The following is an 18,371-nucleotide window of genomic DNA, read 5'->3' as shown; positions in this document are numbered from 1 at the left end:
TTTATAATTTAAATCATGGTCTTTTATTCAAAACTAAGAAACTAAGCATAGGCTTGAAAACTGGTCATAAAATTAATTAATGGCTTATTGTATAATAAAATCTCATTTGTCTTTTGTCTCTCCAGCTCTCATAGCGACCAGCCAACTAAACGGTTTTATATTTTTAAGAAGCATTCTGGAACTCTCAGGTAACTTCTCGATCTTTTTTCATTCTCTCTATTGAAAAATTATAGTAGCTTTTTAACCTGATGCTGGAGTGCCTAGTTTGGAAAATGAAATGATTGCTACTAGACATAATAGAGTTCTGTACTTTATATCCTTAGCTCAAAGAGGGGATTGCCTATATTCTCTAGCTAAACTTGTTTCAGTGATGTCAGGCATTAAGGTGAAACTTCCATGAATTTGCATTATAAAATTAAAAAAATAAGGCTCTCCAGCAATATTTGAAAATTTAAAAGACTTTTAAGATGCCTAGTAAAGTGACTAACACTACTTTGGTTGTGATCAATATATAGCCTTCATAATCCTTGGGGCTTTTTAATTTTTGAAATAAAAGTACACAACTTGTTTACTGTTCAGAGGAATTGTTGTGAACATTTCTAAAGGCATTGATAATTCATTTTGGTTATACCACACACACTTAGCTCAGAATCCACTAAGCACCATTTTTTTCACATTCTTCTAATTCATTTTCACTCCATATTCCTTTGTTTAAGTTCTCATTGCTATTTGAAATACCAGTGTCAAGATCTTTGTAGCAGGAGGCTAAGACATAGACTTTAAGTTTAGCCAATACTTGTTTTGATGCTTTGGGTTAGTGGAAAAGTAGAAGAGGGGATGCTGTGTCTCAGGACCTTTGTATTTATTATTCCTTTTGCCTCATTTCCTCTTCCCCAGATATCTGCATGGGTAGCTAGCTCCCATGGTAGCTACCTTTAGGTAGCTCCTTTAGGTCTCTGCTCCAATGAGTGAGCCTTTCCTGGACCGCCCCATTTAAAGTAGCATCCTTTCCCTGGGCCCCAACCCCAGCACTCCCTATCTCCCTTTCTTGTTTTGTTTTTACTTCATGGCAGCTTTTTTTTTTTTTAAACATCTTTATTGAAGTATAATTGCCTTACAATGGTGTGTTAGCTTCTGCTTTATAACAAAGTGAATCAGTTATACATATACAATATGTTCCCATTTCTCTTCCCTCTTGCATCTCCCTCCCTCCCACCCTCCCCATCCCACCCCTCTAGGTGGTCACAAAGCACCAAGCTGATCTCCCTGTGCTATGCGGCTGCTTCCCACTAGCTATCTATTTTACATTTGGTAGTGTATATATGTCCATGACACTCTCTTACCCTGTCACATCTCACCCCACCCCCTCCCCATATCCTCAAGTCCATTCTCTGGTAGGTCTGTGTCTTTATTCCCATCTTGCCACTAGGTTCTTCATGGCCTTTTTTTTTTTTCCTTAGATTCCGTATATATGTGTTAGCATACTGTATTTGTTTTTCTCTTTCTGACTTACTTCACTCTGTATGACAGACTCTAACTCCATCCACCTCATTACAAATACCTCCATTTCATTTCTTTTTATGGCTGAATAATATTCCATTGTATATATGTGCCACATCTTCTTTATCCATTCATCCGATGATGGACACTTAGGTTGCTTCCATGTCCTGGCTATCGTAAATAGAGCTGCAATGAACATTTTGGTACATGACTCTTTTTGACCTATGGTTTTCTCAGGGTATATGCCCAGTAGTGGGATTGCTGGGTCGTATGGTAGTTCTATTTGTAGTTTTTTAAGGAACCTCCATACTGTTCTCCATAGTGGCTGTATCAATTTACATTCCCACCAAGAGTGCAAGAAGGTTCCCTTTTCTCCACACCCTCTCCAGCATTTATTGTTTCTAGATTTTTTGATGATGGCCATTCTGACCAGTGTGAGATGATATCGCATTGTAGTTTTGATTTGCATTTCTCTAATGATTAATGATGTTGAGCATTCTTTCACGTGTCTGTAGGCCATCTGTATATCTTCTTTGGAGAAATGTCTATTTAGGTCTTCTGCCCATTTTTGGATTGGGTTGTTCGTTTTTTTGTTATTGAGCTGCATGAGCTGCTTGTAAATCTTGGAGATTAATCCTTTGTCAGTTGCTTCATTTGCCAATATTTTCTCCCATTCTGATGGTTGTCTTTTGGTCTTGTTTATGGTTTCCTTTGCTGTGCAAAAGCTTTTAAGTTTCATTAGGTCCCATTTGTTTATTTGTGTTCTTATTTCCATTTCTCTGGGAGCTGGGTCAAAAAGAATCTTGCTGTGATGTATGTCATAGAGTGTTCTGCCTATGTTTTCCTCTAAGAGTTTGATAGTGTCTGGCCTTACATTTAGGTCTTTAATCCATTTTGAGTTTATTTTTGTGCATGGTGTCAGGGAATGTTCGAATTTCATACTTTTACATGTACCTGTCCAGTTTTCCCAGCACCACTTATTGAAGAGGCTGTCTTTTCTCCACTGTATATTCTTGCCTCCTTTATCAAAGATAAGGTGACCATATGTGTGTGGGTTTATCTCTGGGCTTTCTATCCTGTTCCATTGATCTGTATTTCTGTTTTTGTGCCAGTACCAAACTGTCTTGATTACTGAAGCTTTGTAATATAGTCTGAAGTCAGGGAGCCTGATTCCCCCAGCTCCATTTTTCGTTCTCAAGATTGCTTTGGCTATTCGGGGTCTTTTGTGTTTCCATACAAATTGTGAAATTTTTTGTTCTAGTTCTGTGAAAAATGCCAGTGGTAGTTTGATAGGGATTGCATTGAATCTGTAGATTGCTTTGGGTAGTAGAGTCATTTTCACAATGTTGATTCTTCCAATCCAGGAACATGGTATATCTCTCCATCTATTTGTATCATCTTTAATTTCTTTCATCAGTGTCTTATAATTTACTGCATACAGGTCTTTTGTCTCCTTAGGTAGGTTTATTCCTAGATATTGTATTCTTTTTGTTGAAATGGTAAACGGGAGTGTTTTCTTAATTTCACTTTCAGATTTTTCGTCATTAGTGTATAGAAATGCAAGAGATTTCTGTGCATTAATTTTGTATCCTGCTACTTTACCAAATTCATTGATTAGCTAGCTCTAGGAGTTTTCTGGTAGCATCTTTAGGATCCTCTATGTATAGTATCATGTTATCTGCAAATAGTGACAGCTTTTCTTCTTCTTTTCCGATTTGGATTCCTTTTATTTCTTTGTCTTCTCTGATTGCTGTGGCTAACACTTCCAAAACTATGTTGAATAATAGTGGTGAGAGTGGGCAACCTTGTCTTGTCCCTGATCTTAGTGGAAATGGTTTCAGTTTTTCACCATTGAGGACGATGTTGGCTGTGGGTTTGTCATATATGGCCTTTATTATGTTGAGGAAAGTTCCCTCTATGCCTACTTTCTGCAGGGCTTTTATCATAAATGGGTGTTGAATTTTGTCGAAAGCTTTCTCTGCATCTATTGAGATGATCATATGGTTTTTCTCCTTCAGTTTGTTAATATGGTGTATCACATTGATTGATTTGCGTATGTTGAAGAATCCTTGCATTCCTGGGATAAACCCCACTTGATCATGGTGTATGATCCTTTTAATGTGCTGTTGGATTCTGTTTGCTAGTATTTTGTTGAGGATTTTTGCATCTATGTTCATCAGTGATATTGGCCTGTAGTTTTCTTTCTTTGTGACATCTTTGTCTGGTTTTGGTATCAGGGTGATGGTGGCCTCGTAGAATGAGTTTGGGAGTGTTCCTCCCTCTGCAATATTTTGGAAGAGTTTGAGAAGGATAGGTGTTAGCTCTTCTCTAAATGTTTGATAGAATTCGCCTGTGAAGCCATCTGGTCCTGGGCTTTTGTTTGTTGGAAGGTTTTTAATCACAGTTTCAATTTCAGTGCTTGTGATTGGTCTGTTCATATTTTCTATTTCTTCCTGGTTCAGTCTCGGCAGTTTGTGCATTTCTAAGAATCTGTCCATTTCTTCCAGGTTGTCCATTTTATTGGCATAGAGTTGCTTGTAGTAATCTCTCATGATCGTTTGTATTTCTGCAGTGTCAGTGGTTACTTCTCCTTTTTCATTTCTAATTCTATTGATTTGAGTCTTCTCCCTTTTTCTCTTGATGAGTCTGGCTAATGGTTTATCAATTTTGTTTATCTTCTCAAAGAACCAGCTTTTAGTTTCATTGTTTTTTGCTATTGTTTCCTTCATTTCTTTTTCATTTATTTCTGACCTAATCTTTATGATTTCTTTCCTTCTGCTGGCTTTGGGGGTTTTTTGTTCTTCTTTCTCTAATTGCTTTAGGTGCAAGGTTAGGTTGTTTATTTGAGATGTTTCCTGTTTCTTGAGGTAGGCTTGTATTGCTATAAATAAACTTCCCTCTTAGCACTGCTTTTACTGTGTCCCATAGGTTTTGGGTCGTTGTATCTCCATTGTCATTTGTTTCTAGGTATTTTTTGATTTCCCCTTTGATTTCTTCAGTGATCACTTCGTTATTAAGTAGTGTATTGTGTAGCCTCCATATGTTTGTATTTTTTACAGATCTTTTCCTGTAATTGATATTTAGTCTCATAGCGTTGTGGTCGGAAAAGATACTTGATACGATTTCTATTTTCTTAAATTTACCAAGGCTTGATTTGTGACCCAAGATATGATCTATCCTGGAGAATGTTCCATGAGCACTTGAGAAAAATGTGTATTCTGTTGTTTTTGGGTGGAATGTCCTATAAATATCAATTAAGTCCATCTTGTTTAATGTATCATTTAAAGCTTGTGTTTCCTTATTTATTTTCATTTTGGATGATCTGTCCATTGGTGAAAGTGGGGTGTTAAAGTCCCCTACTATGATTGTGTTGCTGTCGATTTCCCCTTTTATGGCTGTTAGTATTTGCCTTATGTATTGAGGTGCTCCTATGTTGGGTGCATAAATATTTACAATTGTAATACCTTCCTCTTGGATCGATCCCTTGATCATTATATAGTGTCCTTCTTTGTCTCTTGTAATAGTCTTTATTTTAAAGTCTGTTTTGTCTGATATGAGAATTGGTACTCCAGCTTTCTTTTGATTTCCATTTGCATGGAATATCTTTTTCCATCCCCTCACTTTCAGTCTGTATGTGTCTCTAGGTCTGAAGTGGGTCTCTTGTAGACAGCATATATATGGGTCTTGTTTTTGTATCCATTCAGCCAGCCTGTGTCTTTTGGTGGGAGCATTTAATCCATATACATTCAAGGTAATTATCGATATGTATGTTCCTATTCCCATTTTCTTAAATGTTTTGGGTTTGTTATTGTAGGTGTTTTCCTTCTCTTGTGTTTCTTGCCTAGAGAAGTTCCTTTAGCATTTGTTGTAAAGCTGGTTTGGTGGTGCTGAACTCTCTCAGCTTTTGCTTGTCTGTAAAGGTTTTAATTTCTCCATCAAATCTGAATGAGATCCTTGCTGGGTAGAGTAATCTTGGTTGTAGGTTTTTCTCCTTCGTCACTTTAAGTATATCCTGCCACTCCCTTCTGGCTTGCAGAGTTTCTGCTGAAAGATCAGATGTTAACCTTATGGGGATTCCCTTGTGTGTTATTTGTTTTTTTTCCCTTGCTGCTTTTAATATGTTTTCCTTATATTTAATTTTTGACAGTTTGATTAATATGTGTCTTGGCGTGTTTCTCCTTCGGTTTATCCTGTATGGGACTCTCTGTGCTTCCAGGACTTGGTTAACTATTTCCTTTCCCCTATTAGGGAAGTTTTCAACTATAATCTCTTCAAATATTTTCTCAGTCCCTTTCTTTTTCTCTTCTTCTTCTGGGACCCCTATAATTCGAATGTTGGTGCGTTTAATGTTGTCCCAGAGGTCTCTGAGACTGTCCTCAGTTCTTTTCATTCTTTTTTCTTTATCCTGCTCTGCAGTAGTTATTTCCACCATTTTATCTTCCAGGTCACTTATCCTTTCTTCTGCCTAAGTTATTCTGCTATTGATCCCATCTAGAATATTTTTAATTTCATTTATTGTGTTTTTCATCGTTGCTTGGTTCCTCTTTAGTTCTTCTACGTCCTTGTTAAATGTTTCTTGCATTTTGTCTCTTCTATTTCCCAGATTTTGGATCATCCTTACTATCATTATTCTGAATTCTTTTTCAGGTAGACTACCTATTTCCTCTTCATTTGTTAAGTCTGGTGTGTTTTGACCCTGCTCCTTCATCTGCTGTGTGTTTTTCTGTCGTCTCATTTTGCTTATCTTACTGTGTTTGGGGTCTCCTTTTCACAGGCTGCAGGTTCGTAGTTCCCATTGTTTTTGGTATCTGTCCCCAGTGGCTAAGGTTGGTTCAGTGGGTTGTGAAGGCTTCCTGGTGGAGGGAACTAGTGCCTGAGTTCTGGTGGATGAGGCTGGATCTTGTCTTTCTGGTGGGCACGTCCACGTCTGGTGGTGTATTTTGGGGTGTCTGTGGCCTTATTATGCTTTTAGGCAGCCTCTCTGCTAATGGATAGGGCTGTGTTCCTGTCTTGCTAGTTGTTTGGCATAGGGTGTTCAGCACTGTAGCTTGCTGGTCATTGAGTGACGCTGGGTCTTGATGTTGAGATGGAGATCTCTGAGAGATTTTTGCCGTTTGGTATTACGTGGAGCTGGGAGGTCTCTTGTGGACCAGTGTCCTGAAGTTGGCTCTCCCACCTCAGAGGTACGGCCCTGATGCCTGGCTGGAGCACCAAGAGCCTTTCGTCCACACGGCTCAGAGTAAAAGGGAGAAAAAATAGAAAGAAAGAAAGAAAGAAAGAGGCTATAATATAGTGAAGTAAAATAAAGCTATTATAAAGCAAAGCTATACAGACAAAATCTCACCCAGAAGCATATACATATACACTCACAAAAAAAGGAAAAGGGGAAAAATTAATATATCCTGCTGCCAAAGTCCACCTCCTGAATTTGGGATGATTCGTTGTCTATTCAGGTATTCAACAGATGCAGGCACATCAAGTTGTTTGTGGAGTTTTAATCCACTGCTTCTGATGCTACTGGGAGAGATTTCCCCTTCTCTTCTCTGTTCGCACAGCTCCCGGGGTTCAGCTTTGGATTTGGACCCGCCTCTGCATGTAGGTCGCCTGAGGGTGTCTGTTCCCCGCCCAGACAGGATGGGGTTAAAGGAGCAGCTGCTTCGGGGGCTCTGGCTCACCCAGGCCGCGGGGAGGGAGGGGTATAGAGGAGGCGGGGCAAGCCTGCGGCGTCAGAGGCCGGCGTGACGTTGCAGCAGCCTGAGGCACGCAGTGCGTTCTCCCGGGGAAGTTGTCCCTGGATCACGGGACGCTGGCAGTGGCGGGCTGCACGGGCTCCCAGGAGGGGCGGTGTGGAGAGTGACCTGTGCTCGCACACAGGCTTTTTGGAGGCGGCAGCAGCAGCCCCAGCGTCTCACGCCCGTCTCTGGGGTCCACGCTGATAACCGCAGCTCGCGCCTGTCTCTGGATTCTGCGCTGTTAGCCGCGGCTCGCGCCCGCCTCTGGGGTCCGCGCTGATAGCCGTGGCTCGCGCCAGTCTCTGGAGTTCGTTTAGGCTGCGCTCTGAATCCCCTCTCCTTGCGCGCCGCGAAACAAAGAAGCAAGAAAAAGTCTCTTGCCTCTTCGGCAGCTGCAGACTTTTTCCCGGTCTCCCTCCCAGCCAGCTGTGGTGCACTAACCCCTTCAGGCTGTGTTCACGCCGCCAACCCCAGTCCTCTCCCTGCAATCTGACCGAAGCCCGAGCCTCAGCTCCCAGCCCCGCCCGCCCCGGCAGGTGAGCAGACGAGCCTCTCGGGCTGGTGAGTGCTGCACGGCGCCGAGCCTCCGTGCGGGAATCTCTCTGCTTTTTCCTCTGCGCCCCTGTTGCTGTGGGGTCCGCGCTGATAGCCGCGGCTCGCGCCCGTCTCTGGAGTTCGTTTAGGCGGTGCTCTGAATCCCCTCTCCTCGCGCACCAGGAAACAAAGAGGGAAGAAAAAGTCTCTTGCCTCTTCGGCAGCTGCAGACTTTTTCCCGGACTCCCTCCCGGCTAGCTGTGGTGCACTAGCCCCTTCAGGCTGTGTTCACGCCGCCAACCCCAGCCCTCTCCCTGGGATCCAACCGAAGCCAGAGCCTCAGCTCCCAGCCCCGCCCGCCCCGGCGGGTGAGTAGACGAGCCTCTCGGGCTGGTGAGTGCTGCTCGGCGCCGAGCCTCCGTGCGGGAATCTCTCCGCTTTGCCCTCTGCACCCCTGTTGCTGCGCTCTCCTCAGTGGCTCCGAAGCTTCCCCCCTCTGCCACCCGCAGTCTCTGCCCGCGAAGGTCCTTCGTAGTTCGTGGAAATCTTTCCTCCTTCACAGCTCCCTCCCACTGGTGCAGGTGCTGTCCCTATTCTCTTTTTTTTTTTTTAATGGTCTTTATCCTTAGATGATAAGGATATTCTTTTTTTTTTTAAATTTTATTTATTTATTTATTTATTTATGGCTGTGTTGGGTCTTCGTTTCCGTGCGAGGACTTCTCTCTCGTTGCGGCAAGTGGGGGCCACTCTTCATCGTGGTGCGCGGGCCTCTCACTATCGCGGCCTCTCGTTGCGGAGCACAGGCTCCAGATGCGCAGGCTCAGTAATTGTGGCTCACGGGCCCAGTTGCTCCGCGGCATGTGGGATCTTCCCAGACCAGGGCTCGAACCTGTGTCCCCTGCATTGGCGGGCAGATTGTCAACCACTGCGCCACCAGGGAAGCCCCATGGCAGCTTTTTACTGTTCAATGTATTGTACATTGTATATTTCACCCTCTTGTTTATTGTCTATATCTTCTCACTAGAATGTGTGGAGTTCAGATACTGAGCTATGCCAGACATTTGCTGGGTATTGAATAGTGCCTGGCACATCATAGGCATTCCATAAATATTTGTTGAGTAAATTAATATTGAAAGTGACATATGTGGAGTATGTGGGTGATAGACAAATAGCTCATAGGCAGAGGAAAGTTTGATTCCATTTTTAAAATATATTAGTGCTATTTTTAAAATATTACTAAATTCAAGGCATTAGAAGTTTCTGATAAACTATATTTAGGTATTAACCTGTACTAAAAATTTTTATAGTAATGAAAAGGATTTGTAAAGATGAGAATTTAATTTGATTTTTACCTCACTATTGTCAAACACAGTTTTGTGTTTGGTTCTTAAATTAACTGTATGACTTTAAAGATCCGAAGTGCTTTTTTCTTACCTTGGGTGGATCTCAAATTTAAACAGAAAATTGGTTATTTTCTGTATATGGGAGTTTTCATACTTGTAATTTTACAAAGCAATAAATTTTGTGGTTAATATTTTGTTAAAATGCAGTGTTCATTCTTTAACTATTTATTGTACATCTATTATGTATAACACAATGTAGCAAGTCCTATAAAAATGACAGTGATGAAGAAGGCTTGGTACCAACCTTCAAGGAATGTACCATTTACAGTAAGGTGTGAACATAAATAACTACAGAAATTAATGCAAGGAGGTTTGTAATAAGTGCAATGAGAGTTACTGATTTCAAAAGAAAGAAAGGTTTCTACTTATAAGAAGAGGCACGGGGCATTTTAGTTGGAAGAAGTAGCATGAATAAAAAGGCAGACAGGAAAAAAGCAGAAGACATACACAATGAATGACAAGTAGTACAGTTTGAATGGAGCATGAAGTTCATGTAACATAGCATTAAGTTCAGAGTCTGGGGAAATAGTTTTGAGCTGAGATCCAGATTGCGGAATCCTTGAAAAAGGCTGGGGAACTTGGACTTAATTTTAATTTGAGGATGTTGGGAAAGCCATTGGGGTTTTGTGTAGAATCAAGGGTACTGAAAGAAGATCAGTTTGGAGGGGTATACAAGGTGAGTTGTAGCTACATGAGGCACATAGACTGGTTAAGACTATTGCAGTAGTTAACACTGATTTAATAAGATAACCTGGGTTAAGGTGGCGAGGTGGTGTAATGTCACATTTAAGAATACGGGCTCTGAAAGGGAGCCCTCTTGCACTGTTGGTGGGAATGTAAATTGATACAGCCACTATGGAGAACAGTATGAAGGCTCCTTAAAAAACTAAAAATAGAACTACCATATGACCCAGCAATCCCACTACTGGGCATATACCCTGAGAAAACCATAATTCAAAAAGAGACAGCTGCAGACTTTTTCCCGGACTCCCTCCCGGCTAGCTGTGGCGCACTAGCCCCCTTCAGGCTGTGTTTACGCCGCCAACCCCAGTCCTCTCCCTGCGATCCAACCGAAGCCGGAGCCTCAGCTCCCAGCCCCGCCCGCCCCGGCGGGTGAGCAGACAAGCCTCTCGCGCTGGTGAGTGCTGGTCGGCAGCGATCCTCTGTGCGGGAACCTCTCTGCTTTGCCCTCTGCACCCCTGTGGCTGCGCTCTCCTCCATGGCTCGGCAGCTTTCCCCCTCCGCCACCCGCAGTCTCCGCCCGCGAAGGGGCTTCTAGTGGGTGGAAACCTTTCCTCCTTCACAGCTCCTTCCCACTGGTGCAGGTCCCGTCCCTATTCTTTTGTCTCTGTTTTTTCTTTTTTCTTTTGCCCTACCCAAGTACATGGGGAGTTTCTTGCCTTTTGGCAGGTCTGAGGTCTTCTGCCAGCGTTTAGTAGGTGTTCTGTAGGAGTTGTTCCACATGTAGATGTATTTCTGATGTATTTGTGGGGAGAAAGGTGATCTCCGCGTCTTACTCTTCCGCCATCTTGAAACTCCCTGCATGATTTATTTTTAAGGCCTCCTTTCTTTTCTGATTTTATCATCAATTAAATAGGACATTAGATTGTAGGCTTCACAGAGTGTATCCTTTTTTGTTCACTCTTGTATCCATAAGACCTAGTAGTACAGAGTATGTAACGAAGGTTCTCAGAAAATGTGTATTGAATGGATGAATATTGTAGCCTTGCTTTGCAGATGGGCAAAGGCATGGAAAGATTGTACCTTGCACAAGTTATATAAGTTAGTGGAGTCATGACTGGGCTTTCGTTCTCTTCACTCATATCTTTTGGAAACCGGCATGAGAGGGAACAGCTTAAAGAGCACTAAATGCTAGCATAATTTAGACATGGCTATGCCATTTTCTAGAGACATGGTTATACCATTTCATATATATCGGGCTTATATAACAAAATTTGCAAATGGTGATCATGACACATAAAAAACAAATCAAGTTATTACATGGAAAACTAACGCTTGAACTTGTATATGGATTTTCATAAAAGATAAAAACCTTTCTGTCTTCTTTTTTTCATAGGGGCATTACTCTGGTGTGCCTTAAATGTAATTTCCTAACTGATTCCTCTGGTTTAGATCTTATGGCTAAACACTTAAGTCAACGTAAAACTCATACTTGCCAAGTTATAGTAGAGAATGGTACGTATATAATTGTGTTACTTTGGATTTCTGATACTTATTCCAGTGTTTTTGATCAGCCACAATATGGCTCTTACATATTAAAATGATAGTTTCATTCCTCATATATTCTTTAAAAAAATTTTTTTATTGAAGTATAGTTGATTTACAATGTTGTGTTAGTCTCTGGTGTACAGCAAAGTGATTCAGTTATACACATATACATAGATTCTTTTTCGGATTCTTTTCCACTATAGTTTATTACAAGATATTGAATATAGTTCCCTGTGCTATACAGTAGGACCTTGTTGTTTATCTGCTTTATATATAGTAGTTTGTATCTGCTAATCCCAAACTCCTAATTTATCCCTTCCCCCCTTTCCCCTTTTCATTCCTCATATATTCTATTTTAAATGTAAAACTCTTCTAATTTCAGTTCCTGAAAGTATCTCAGCTTCTGGACCCACTTCTGCGTAAGTTTAATATTCATTCAGCGCATTTTTCTTTGATGGATTTTAGCACTGTTGCATTTTTTAAATGTATCATTAATAGAAATGAAAAATATTAAAGTATTTTGTTTTTGTTTTTGTTTTTAAAGCCACTTGTTGAAATAGATTCCTGCTCTATGGAGCTCGTGCAACCTGGTGCAAGACAAGTTGGAATTTCCTAAGTTCAAAGTTCTGAAGTGTTTTCTTACACAAAGGCAGTTTCCTAAGTTCAAAGTTCTGAAGTGTTTTCTCATACGAAGGCGGTTAAACAGCCAAGTTCATGACACTAGTTCTCATTATTCAGCTCTTTTCAGCTTTCAGATGGCACTAGAGTCTTATTCCACCTTATCTTTGTGTCAGGTTAACATATCTTAACATATGCTTTTCTCTCCAGTTGGCTCTCTTCAAAATTAACTTTTGTTGCTATGGTCTTTTCTTGCTTTGCTTAAAATAATTTGTGTTTCTCTCTGCTATACTTGCTTTCAGAATATTGCATTCCAAAAGATGTGACTGTTCATCGTTTTCTGTCTGTTTTGTCTGGTTTCTTCGTTAATTTCTTATAAGTCTTAAAATTTTAGGTCAGATAGCTGTCTTTTTCCTCATTCCTTGGCTGTCATTGTTCTATTTTTCATATTTTTCAGATGCAGAAGCAACACAGAAATTTCAAAAAAAGTCCAGGGTACTCCTGGTCAGTGTCCCCCTTCGATGGACACATCTGATGCCTGTTCTCTCTTTCCAAGGAATGTGAATTGTTTGACTGTGAGACCTCCTCTAGGTTGTGGCCTTAAGAAATCAGATCTTAGGGAGAGTCCGTTCCTTCATGCCTGGCCTCCCATAAGACTGATGCTAATGTGGCCAGAGATTACCTCAAGGCCCACCAAATTGAGCACAACTTCCCACTGGGGGCTTTGGTTCTTGATCTTAAGCTTATGGGTCGATTCTGACCAAGAAAAAAGCCTGTCAAATCAATGCTTCAACATCCAAGTTGAAGTTTAATCATTTTGGCTGCTGCCCTTTAATCTTTCTCTAGCATGCATGCAGTCCAAGGAATATAAAAACTGGTTATGTAGGGAACCAAGGTTACTTTCATGTTCTTGGAAAACAAATTTCTAAAACAGTTCTAAAATTAGTTATTTTTGCTGTCATTTAAAGTTTTATCCAGTGTTAAACCCTAGGAGTTTTCAGCAATACTAATATTCAATTTTTTTTTAAGTCTAATTTAATTTTGTTGTCTTGGTTTTATGTTGTCTTCACCAAATTTATTAACGTCCATTTTGTTATGTCCTCTTTTATTTCTTGTCTTTTTCTTGTCTTTTTCTTGTCTTTTAAACTGTTTTGTGTTTGTTTTGTTTCATTAATAACTCCCCAAAAAGTCCTTACAATTCTCCAAGATTTTATGTAGCTACCTATTGGTAGCTTCTTAATTTGGTAATTGTTCAGACCCTTAGACATTATTATATCCTCTGTCTATCTTGGGACTATCATTAACATTATCTTAGTGATTGTCAAAGGTCAAAGACATAAAGAATTGGCAAAAAACACTTCCTACAGACCTTAAAACAAATTTTAGAGTTACATTTTCTGTACATCTAACACATAATGTCTTCTTAGCCATTAATGTAATTCCTTTGGATAAAGATAATATATCCAGAAAATATTGGGACCAAAAACTGCACTTGTTTCTTGCCCATATATATATAGATGTATATTTTTTTTTTATTTGGTGTTTGTTTATTTTGGTTACATTGAATATAGATTTGCTGAACAGTTTTGATGTTATTACTTATTTTTTTAATAAAAGTTGTATTGTTAAAATGCCTCCGGAATTATTTTCTAATAAATAACTTCGAATAAAAGCTGTAGATTTTGTCATACAACTAGGAGCATTGCTTTGCTTCTTACATGGAAGCCTGATTACTTGGCCTACAGACTGAGAGCTTTATCTGTTGAATCCATCTTCTGGTTTTTCCTTCAGCACAGTTAAAAGCTCACTATGTATAGTTTACTAATTTTTAGAACTTTAAAGGGTGGCAAGAGTCCCTTTGTAATCCTAATAACCATAAAGGTGGGCAGGCTCAGAAGTTGTTTGGCTCAATCATGAGTGGTTTTTTTCCTCTTAACATTAGAACTTCTTGAATTGTACTTTGAAACTTAGTCCGTTTGGGCTGCTATAACAGAATTGGATGGCTTATAAACAATAGAAATTTATTCCTCATTGTTCTGGAGGCTGGAAGTCCATGACCAGGGTGCTGGCAGATTCATTGTCTGTTGAGGACCTGCTTCCTGGTTCTTAGACAGTCATCTTCTCTGTGTCCTCACATGGTGGAAAGGGCAAGAGAGTTCTCTGTGGTCTCTTTTACAAGGGCATTAATCTCATTCATGAGGGCTCCACCCTCATGACCTAATCACCTAATGATGCCTCACCTCCAAATACCATCACATTGGGGATTAGGTTTCAGCATTTGAATTTGGCTAGGGGGAGGGGGAAACAAATATTCAGCCTATAGCAGAAACATATTGAAAGCCAATTTCAAGGACCACTTGTTATGTAGTCTACTTGTAACTCATAGTCAAAAGAGTTGAATTTATTAGTTTTAATTTTCCAGACTGATTTCTGCTGTAAATGATTTTACAAAATTTACAAAAGTTGCTTGTTTCTTAGTAGTGGACTTGGCGATATTTCTAGTCTTTATTTCCATATCTGTCTCTAAGATGTTTTTTCATTCACCATCTTTCTATCCATTTTTTTTTACTTTTCAAAAATTGTGGTAAAAATATATAACATGAAATGTACCATTTTAACCATTTTCAGGTGAATAATTCATCAGTATTAATTGCACCAAGCTTTAAGCTTTTGCCCAGAAATAACTTCTTTGTGATTTTAACATAGGTTCTCTTTTTATATACCGATATTTTCTCTGCCTCTGTCATAGTTCACAAATACGATAAACCACATTCTTGCTATAGGAATATTTTAGGCAGGGGTGAACCTTTGTGTTCTTCCATAGGATTCTATTTCTTACAGTATATATTAGGTTCATTTTCTTAAAGTATAATGCTCTTAAAATTCTGTGTCCCGTAGCATCATTTTTTTACTTCATTTAAATAAAACATCTCAGTCAATACTAAGCTTGCTTATTATAGGCAGTTAGTTGAGTTTTAATTGGTGCTAATGAGTTTTAGCTTGACAGTCTGATCTCTTTACTTTCAGGCTATTCTAAATAGTCTTTTCACCTGATTTAGAAATAGCCATCTTACGCACGCATGCGTCTTGGTTACAGCTGAATAAAAAGTGTGATTGGCTCAGTTTCAATCCATCACCATTATTAGAAAAATAACCTCTGAACTACAAAGACTGTTTCTTACCCTGTTTTGTCAAACTTTGCCAAAACACCTCTTTGGACCTCATTTATTTGTCTAGTAAATATTTATCGAGCACTTAACTATGTGCCTGACACTATTCTAGGTGCTGGCAAAACAGACTGAAATCTCTGCCCCTGTGGAGCTTATTTTTCAGTGTCGGAAGATAAACAATAGAAAATAAGAAAAGTGTATAGTATGTTAGATGATGATCAATACTCTTGAGAAAAATTAAGTATGGAAGGAAGATAGTGAGTACGGATTGGTAGTTGGGAGGTTGCAGTTTTAAATTTGGTGATCCGAATAGGCCTCCATGACAGGATGACAACTGAGTTAAAGACCTGGAGATAAGGAAGTGAGCCACTTGGGTATCTATCAGAAGAGCATTCCAAAGAGAGAACAGCAAAGGCAAAAGCCTTGAAGGGGGAGTTGGAACCCTCATTCGTTGCTGATGGTAATGCAAAGTGGTTCAGCCACTGTGAAAAACAGTTTGGTGGTTGCTCAAAAAGTTAAACAGAATTACCACATGACCCAGCAATTCCACTCCAAGGTATGTATCCAAAAGCCTCGAAAGCAGGGACTCAGATACTTGTACATGCATGTTCATAGCACTATTCACAGTAGCCAAAAGAGGGAAACAGGCTAAATATCATAAACAGATGAAGGGATAAATAAATTGTAGTATATTCATAAAATGGACTATTATCTAGCCATGAAAAGGAATGAAGTAATGATACATGCTACAATGTGGATGGACCTCAAAAACACGATGCTAAGTGAAAAAAAATCACAGGTCACATATTGTATAATTACATTTATATGGAATATACAGAATAGGCAAATCTATAGAGACAGAAAAAGCAGATTGGTGTTTGCCAGGGGCTATGGGGAGGAGGGAATGGGGACCGACTGCTTAATGGGTACAGGGTTTTCTTTTCAGGGTGATGACAGTGTGGAGGAACTAGACAGAGAAGATGGTTGCACAACATTGTGAATGTACTGAATGCAACTGAATTGTTCACTTCAGAATGGTTAATTCTATGGCATGTGAATCTTCTACAAAAAAAACCAAAAACAGACAAACAAAAAAAAACCTTAGCAAACTAGGAATATGAAGGAAACCTCCTTAACCTAACCTAAACCTAATAAAAATCTACAGCTAGCATAATGAGAGGAAGAAAAAGAAGGGCCCTGAAGTAGGATCATGCCTGGCTCAAGGAACAGCAACAAGACTGATGGGGCTGCAGTAGAGTTGGGGAGAGGGGGGACAGTAGTAGGAGATGGAGCCTGAGAGGTAATGTGGACCATGTAGTATAGAGCCTTACAGGCAATTGTGAAGATTTGGCTTTTATTCTGGGAGAGGAAGCCATTAGTGGATTTTGAACAAAGGAGTGTTGTGTTTTTTATTTTTTAATTTTTATTCTTTATTGAAGTGTAGTTGATTTACAATGTTTCAGGTGTACAGCAAAGTGATTCAGTTATACATACATATATACTTATTCTTTTCTAAGTTATTACAAGATATTGAATATAGTTCCTTGTGCTATACAGTAAATCCTTGTTGTTTGTCTATTTTATATACAGTAGTGTGTATCTGTTAATCTCAGATTCCAAATTCACCCCTCCCCCCTTTCCCTTTTGGTAACCAGAAGTTTGTTTTCTATGTCTGTGAGTCTGTTTTGTTTTGTTTTTTAATTTAATTTTTTAAATTTTAATTTATTTTATTTTTGGCTGTGTTGGGTCTTCATGCTTCACGCAGGCTTTTTCTAGTTGCGGCGAGCAGGGGCTACTCTTCATTGCGGCGTGCGGGCTTCTCATTGCGGTGGCTTCTCTTGTTGCGGAGCGTGGGCTCTAGGCATGCGGGCTTCAGTAGTTCTGGCACACGGGCTCTAGAGCGCAGGCTCAGTAGTTGTGATGCACGGGGCTTAGTTGCTCCGCGGCATGTGGGATCTTCCCGGTCCAGGGCTCAAACCCGTGTCCCCTGCATTGGCAGGCAGATTCTTAACCACTGCACCACCAGGGAAGTCCTATTTCTGTTTTGTAAATAAGTTCATTTGTATCATTTTTTTAGATTCCACATATAAGTGATACAGTATGATATTTGTCTTTCTCTGACTTACTTCCGTTAGTATGATAATCTCTAGGTCCATCCATGTTGCTGCAGATGGCATTATTTCATTCTTTTTTTATGGCTGAGTAGTATCCCATTGTGTGTGTGTGTGTGTGTGTGTGTGTGTGTGTGTGTGTGTATCCCACATCTTCTTTATCCATTCATCTGTCAGTAAACATTTAGGTTGCTTCCATGTCTTGGCTATTGTAAATAGTGCTGCAATGAACATTGGGGTGCATGTATCTTTTTGAGTTAGAGTTTTCTCCAGATATATGCCCAGGAGTGGGATTGCTGGATCATATCGTAACTCTATTTTTAGTTTTTTAAGGAATCTCCATACTGGCTGCACCAATTTACATTCGCACCAACAGTGTAGGAGAGTTCCCTTTTCTCCACACCCTCTCCAGATGAATACAGGAGTGTTTTATACCTCAGTGAAAAACAAAAATTCTTAAGTACAGTGAACAGGATCACTCTAGCTGCTGACTTGAGAATAAGACGCAGGGGACCAAGGGCAGAATCAGGGAGATCAGCTAGGAAGCTATTGTAATAATCCAGGTGGGAGATAACAGGGCTTTGGAGTAGGATGGTAAGAGTGTACGTTCATAAGTGGTTCAACTGCGGCTATATCGTGAAAGTTGAGCCAACAGAATTTGTTGATGGTTTGGATGTGAGGTGTGAGAGAAAAAGTGTTGTAGGGGACACCACAGTCATTAGCCTAATTACCTGGGAAGATAATGTTGATATTAACTGAGGTGGAGAAGACTAAAAGAGGAGCAGATTTGGGAGGGAAGATGAGGACTTTGATTTGGGACATGTTTGAATTTGAGATGCCTATTAGATATCCAAGTGGGGATGTCAAGGACATTCTCATGTGTGAGCTTGGAGTTTAGGGGAGAGGTCCAGGCTGTCAATAACATTTAATATTTTTTTTAAGTCACAAGACGATATGAGATCTCCGAGGGATAGAGGAGAGGTAGAGAACGGACAAGGTCCACAGATAAAGCCCTGGGGCATTCCAACAATAAGTGGTTAGAGAGATGAGAAGGAATCAGCAGAGGAGACTGAG

General features: G+C 40.1%; 1 protein-coding gene across 1 annotated transcript in view; it reads left to right on the top strand.

Annotated features, from left to right (window-relative positions):
- ZNF280C (zinc finger protein 280C) overlaps nucleotides 1-12,911 on the top strand; it is a 61,781-nt gene extending 48,870 nt beyond the window's left edge. Inside the window, exons 17-20 of the mRNA XM_059910127.1 lie at nucleotides 126-188; nucleotides 11,247-11,365; nucleotides 11,781-11,817; nucleotides 11,943-12,911. Of these exons, the coding sequence (XP_059766110.1) occupies nucleotides 126-188; nucleotides 11,247-11,365; nucleotides 11,781-11,817; nucleotides 11,943-11,958 (235 nt within the window). The 3' untranslated portion in view covers nucleotides 11,959-12,911. The remainder of the gene's footprint in view (nucleotides 1-125; nucleotides 189-11,246; nucleotides 11,366-11,780; nucleotides 11,818-11,942) is intronic.
- The last annotated feature ends 5,460 nt before the right edge of the window (nucleotides 12,912-18,371 follow it).

The sequence above is a fragment of the Balaenoptera ricei genome, chromosome X (assembly GCF_028023285.1).
Source record: "Balaenoptera ricei isolate mBalRic1 chromosome X, mBalRic1.hap2, whole genome shotgun sequence".
Classification (NCBI taxonomy): domain Eukaryota; kingdom Metazoa; phylum Chordata; class Mammalia; order Artiodactyla; family Balaenopteridae; genus Balaenoptera; species Balaenoptera ricei.
The sequence above is the reverse complement of the archived record's forward strand: the minus strand, read 5'-3'. Positions and strand labels throughout refer to the sequence as shown.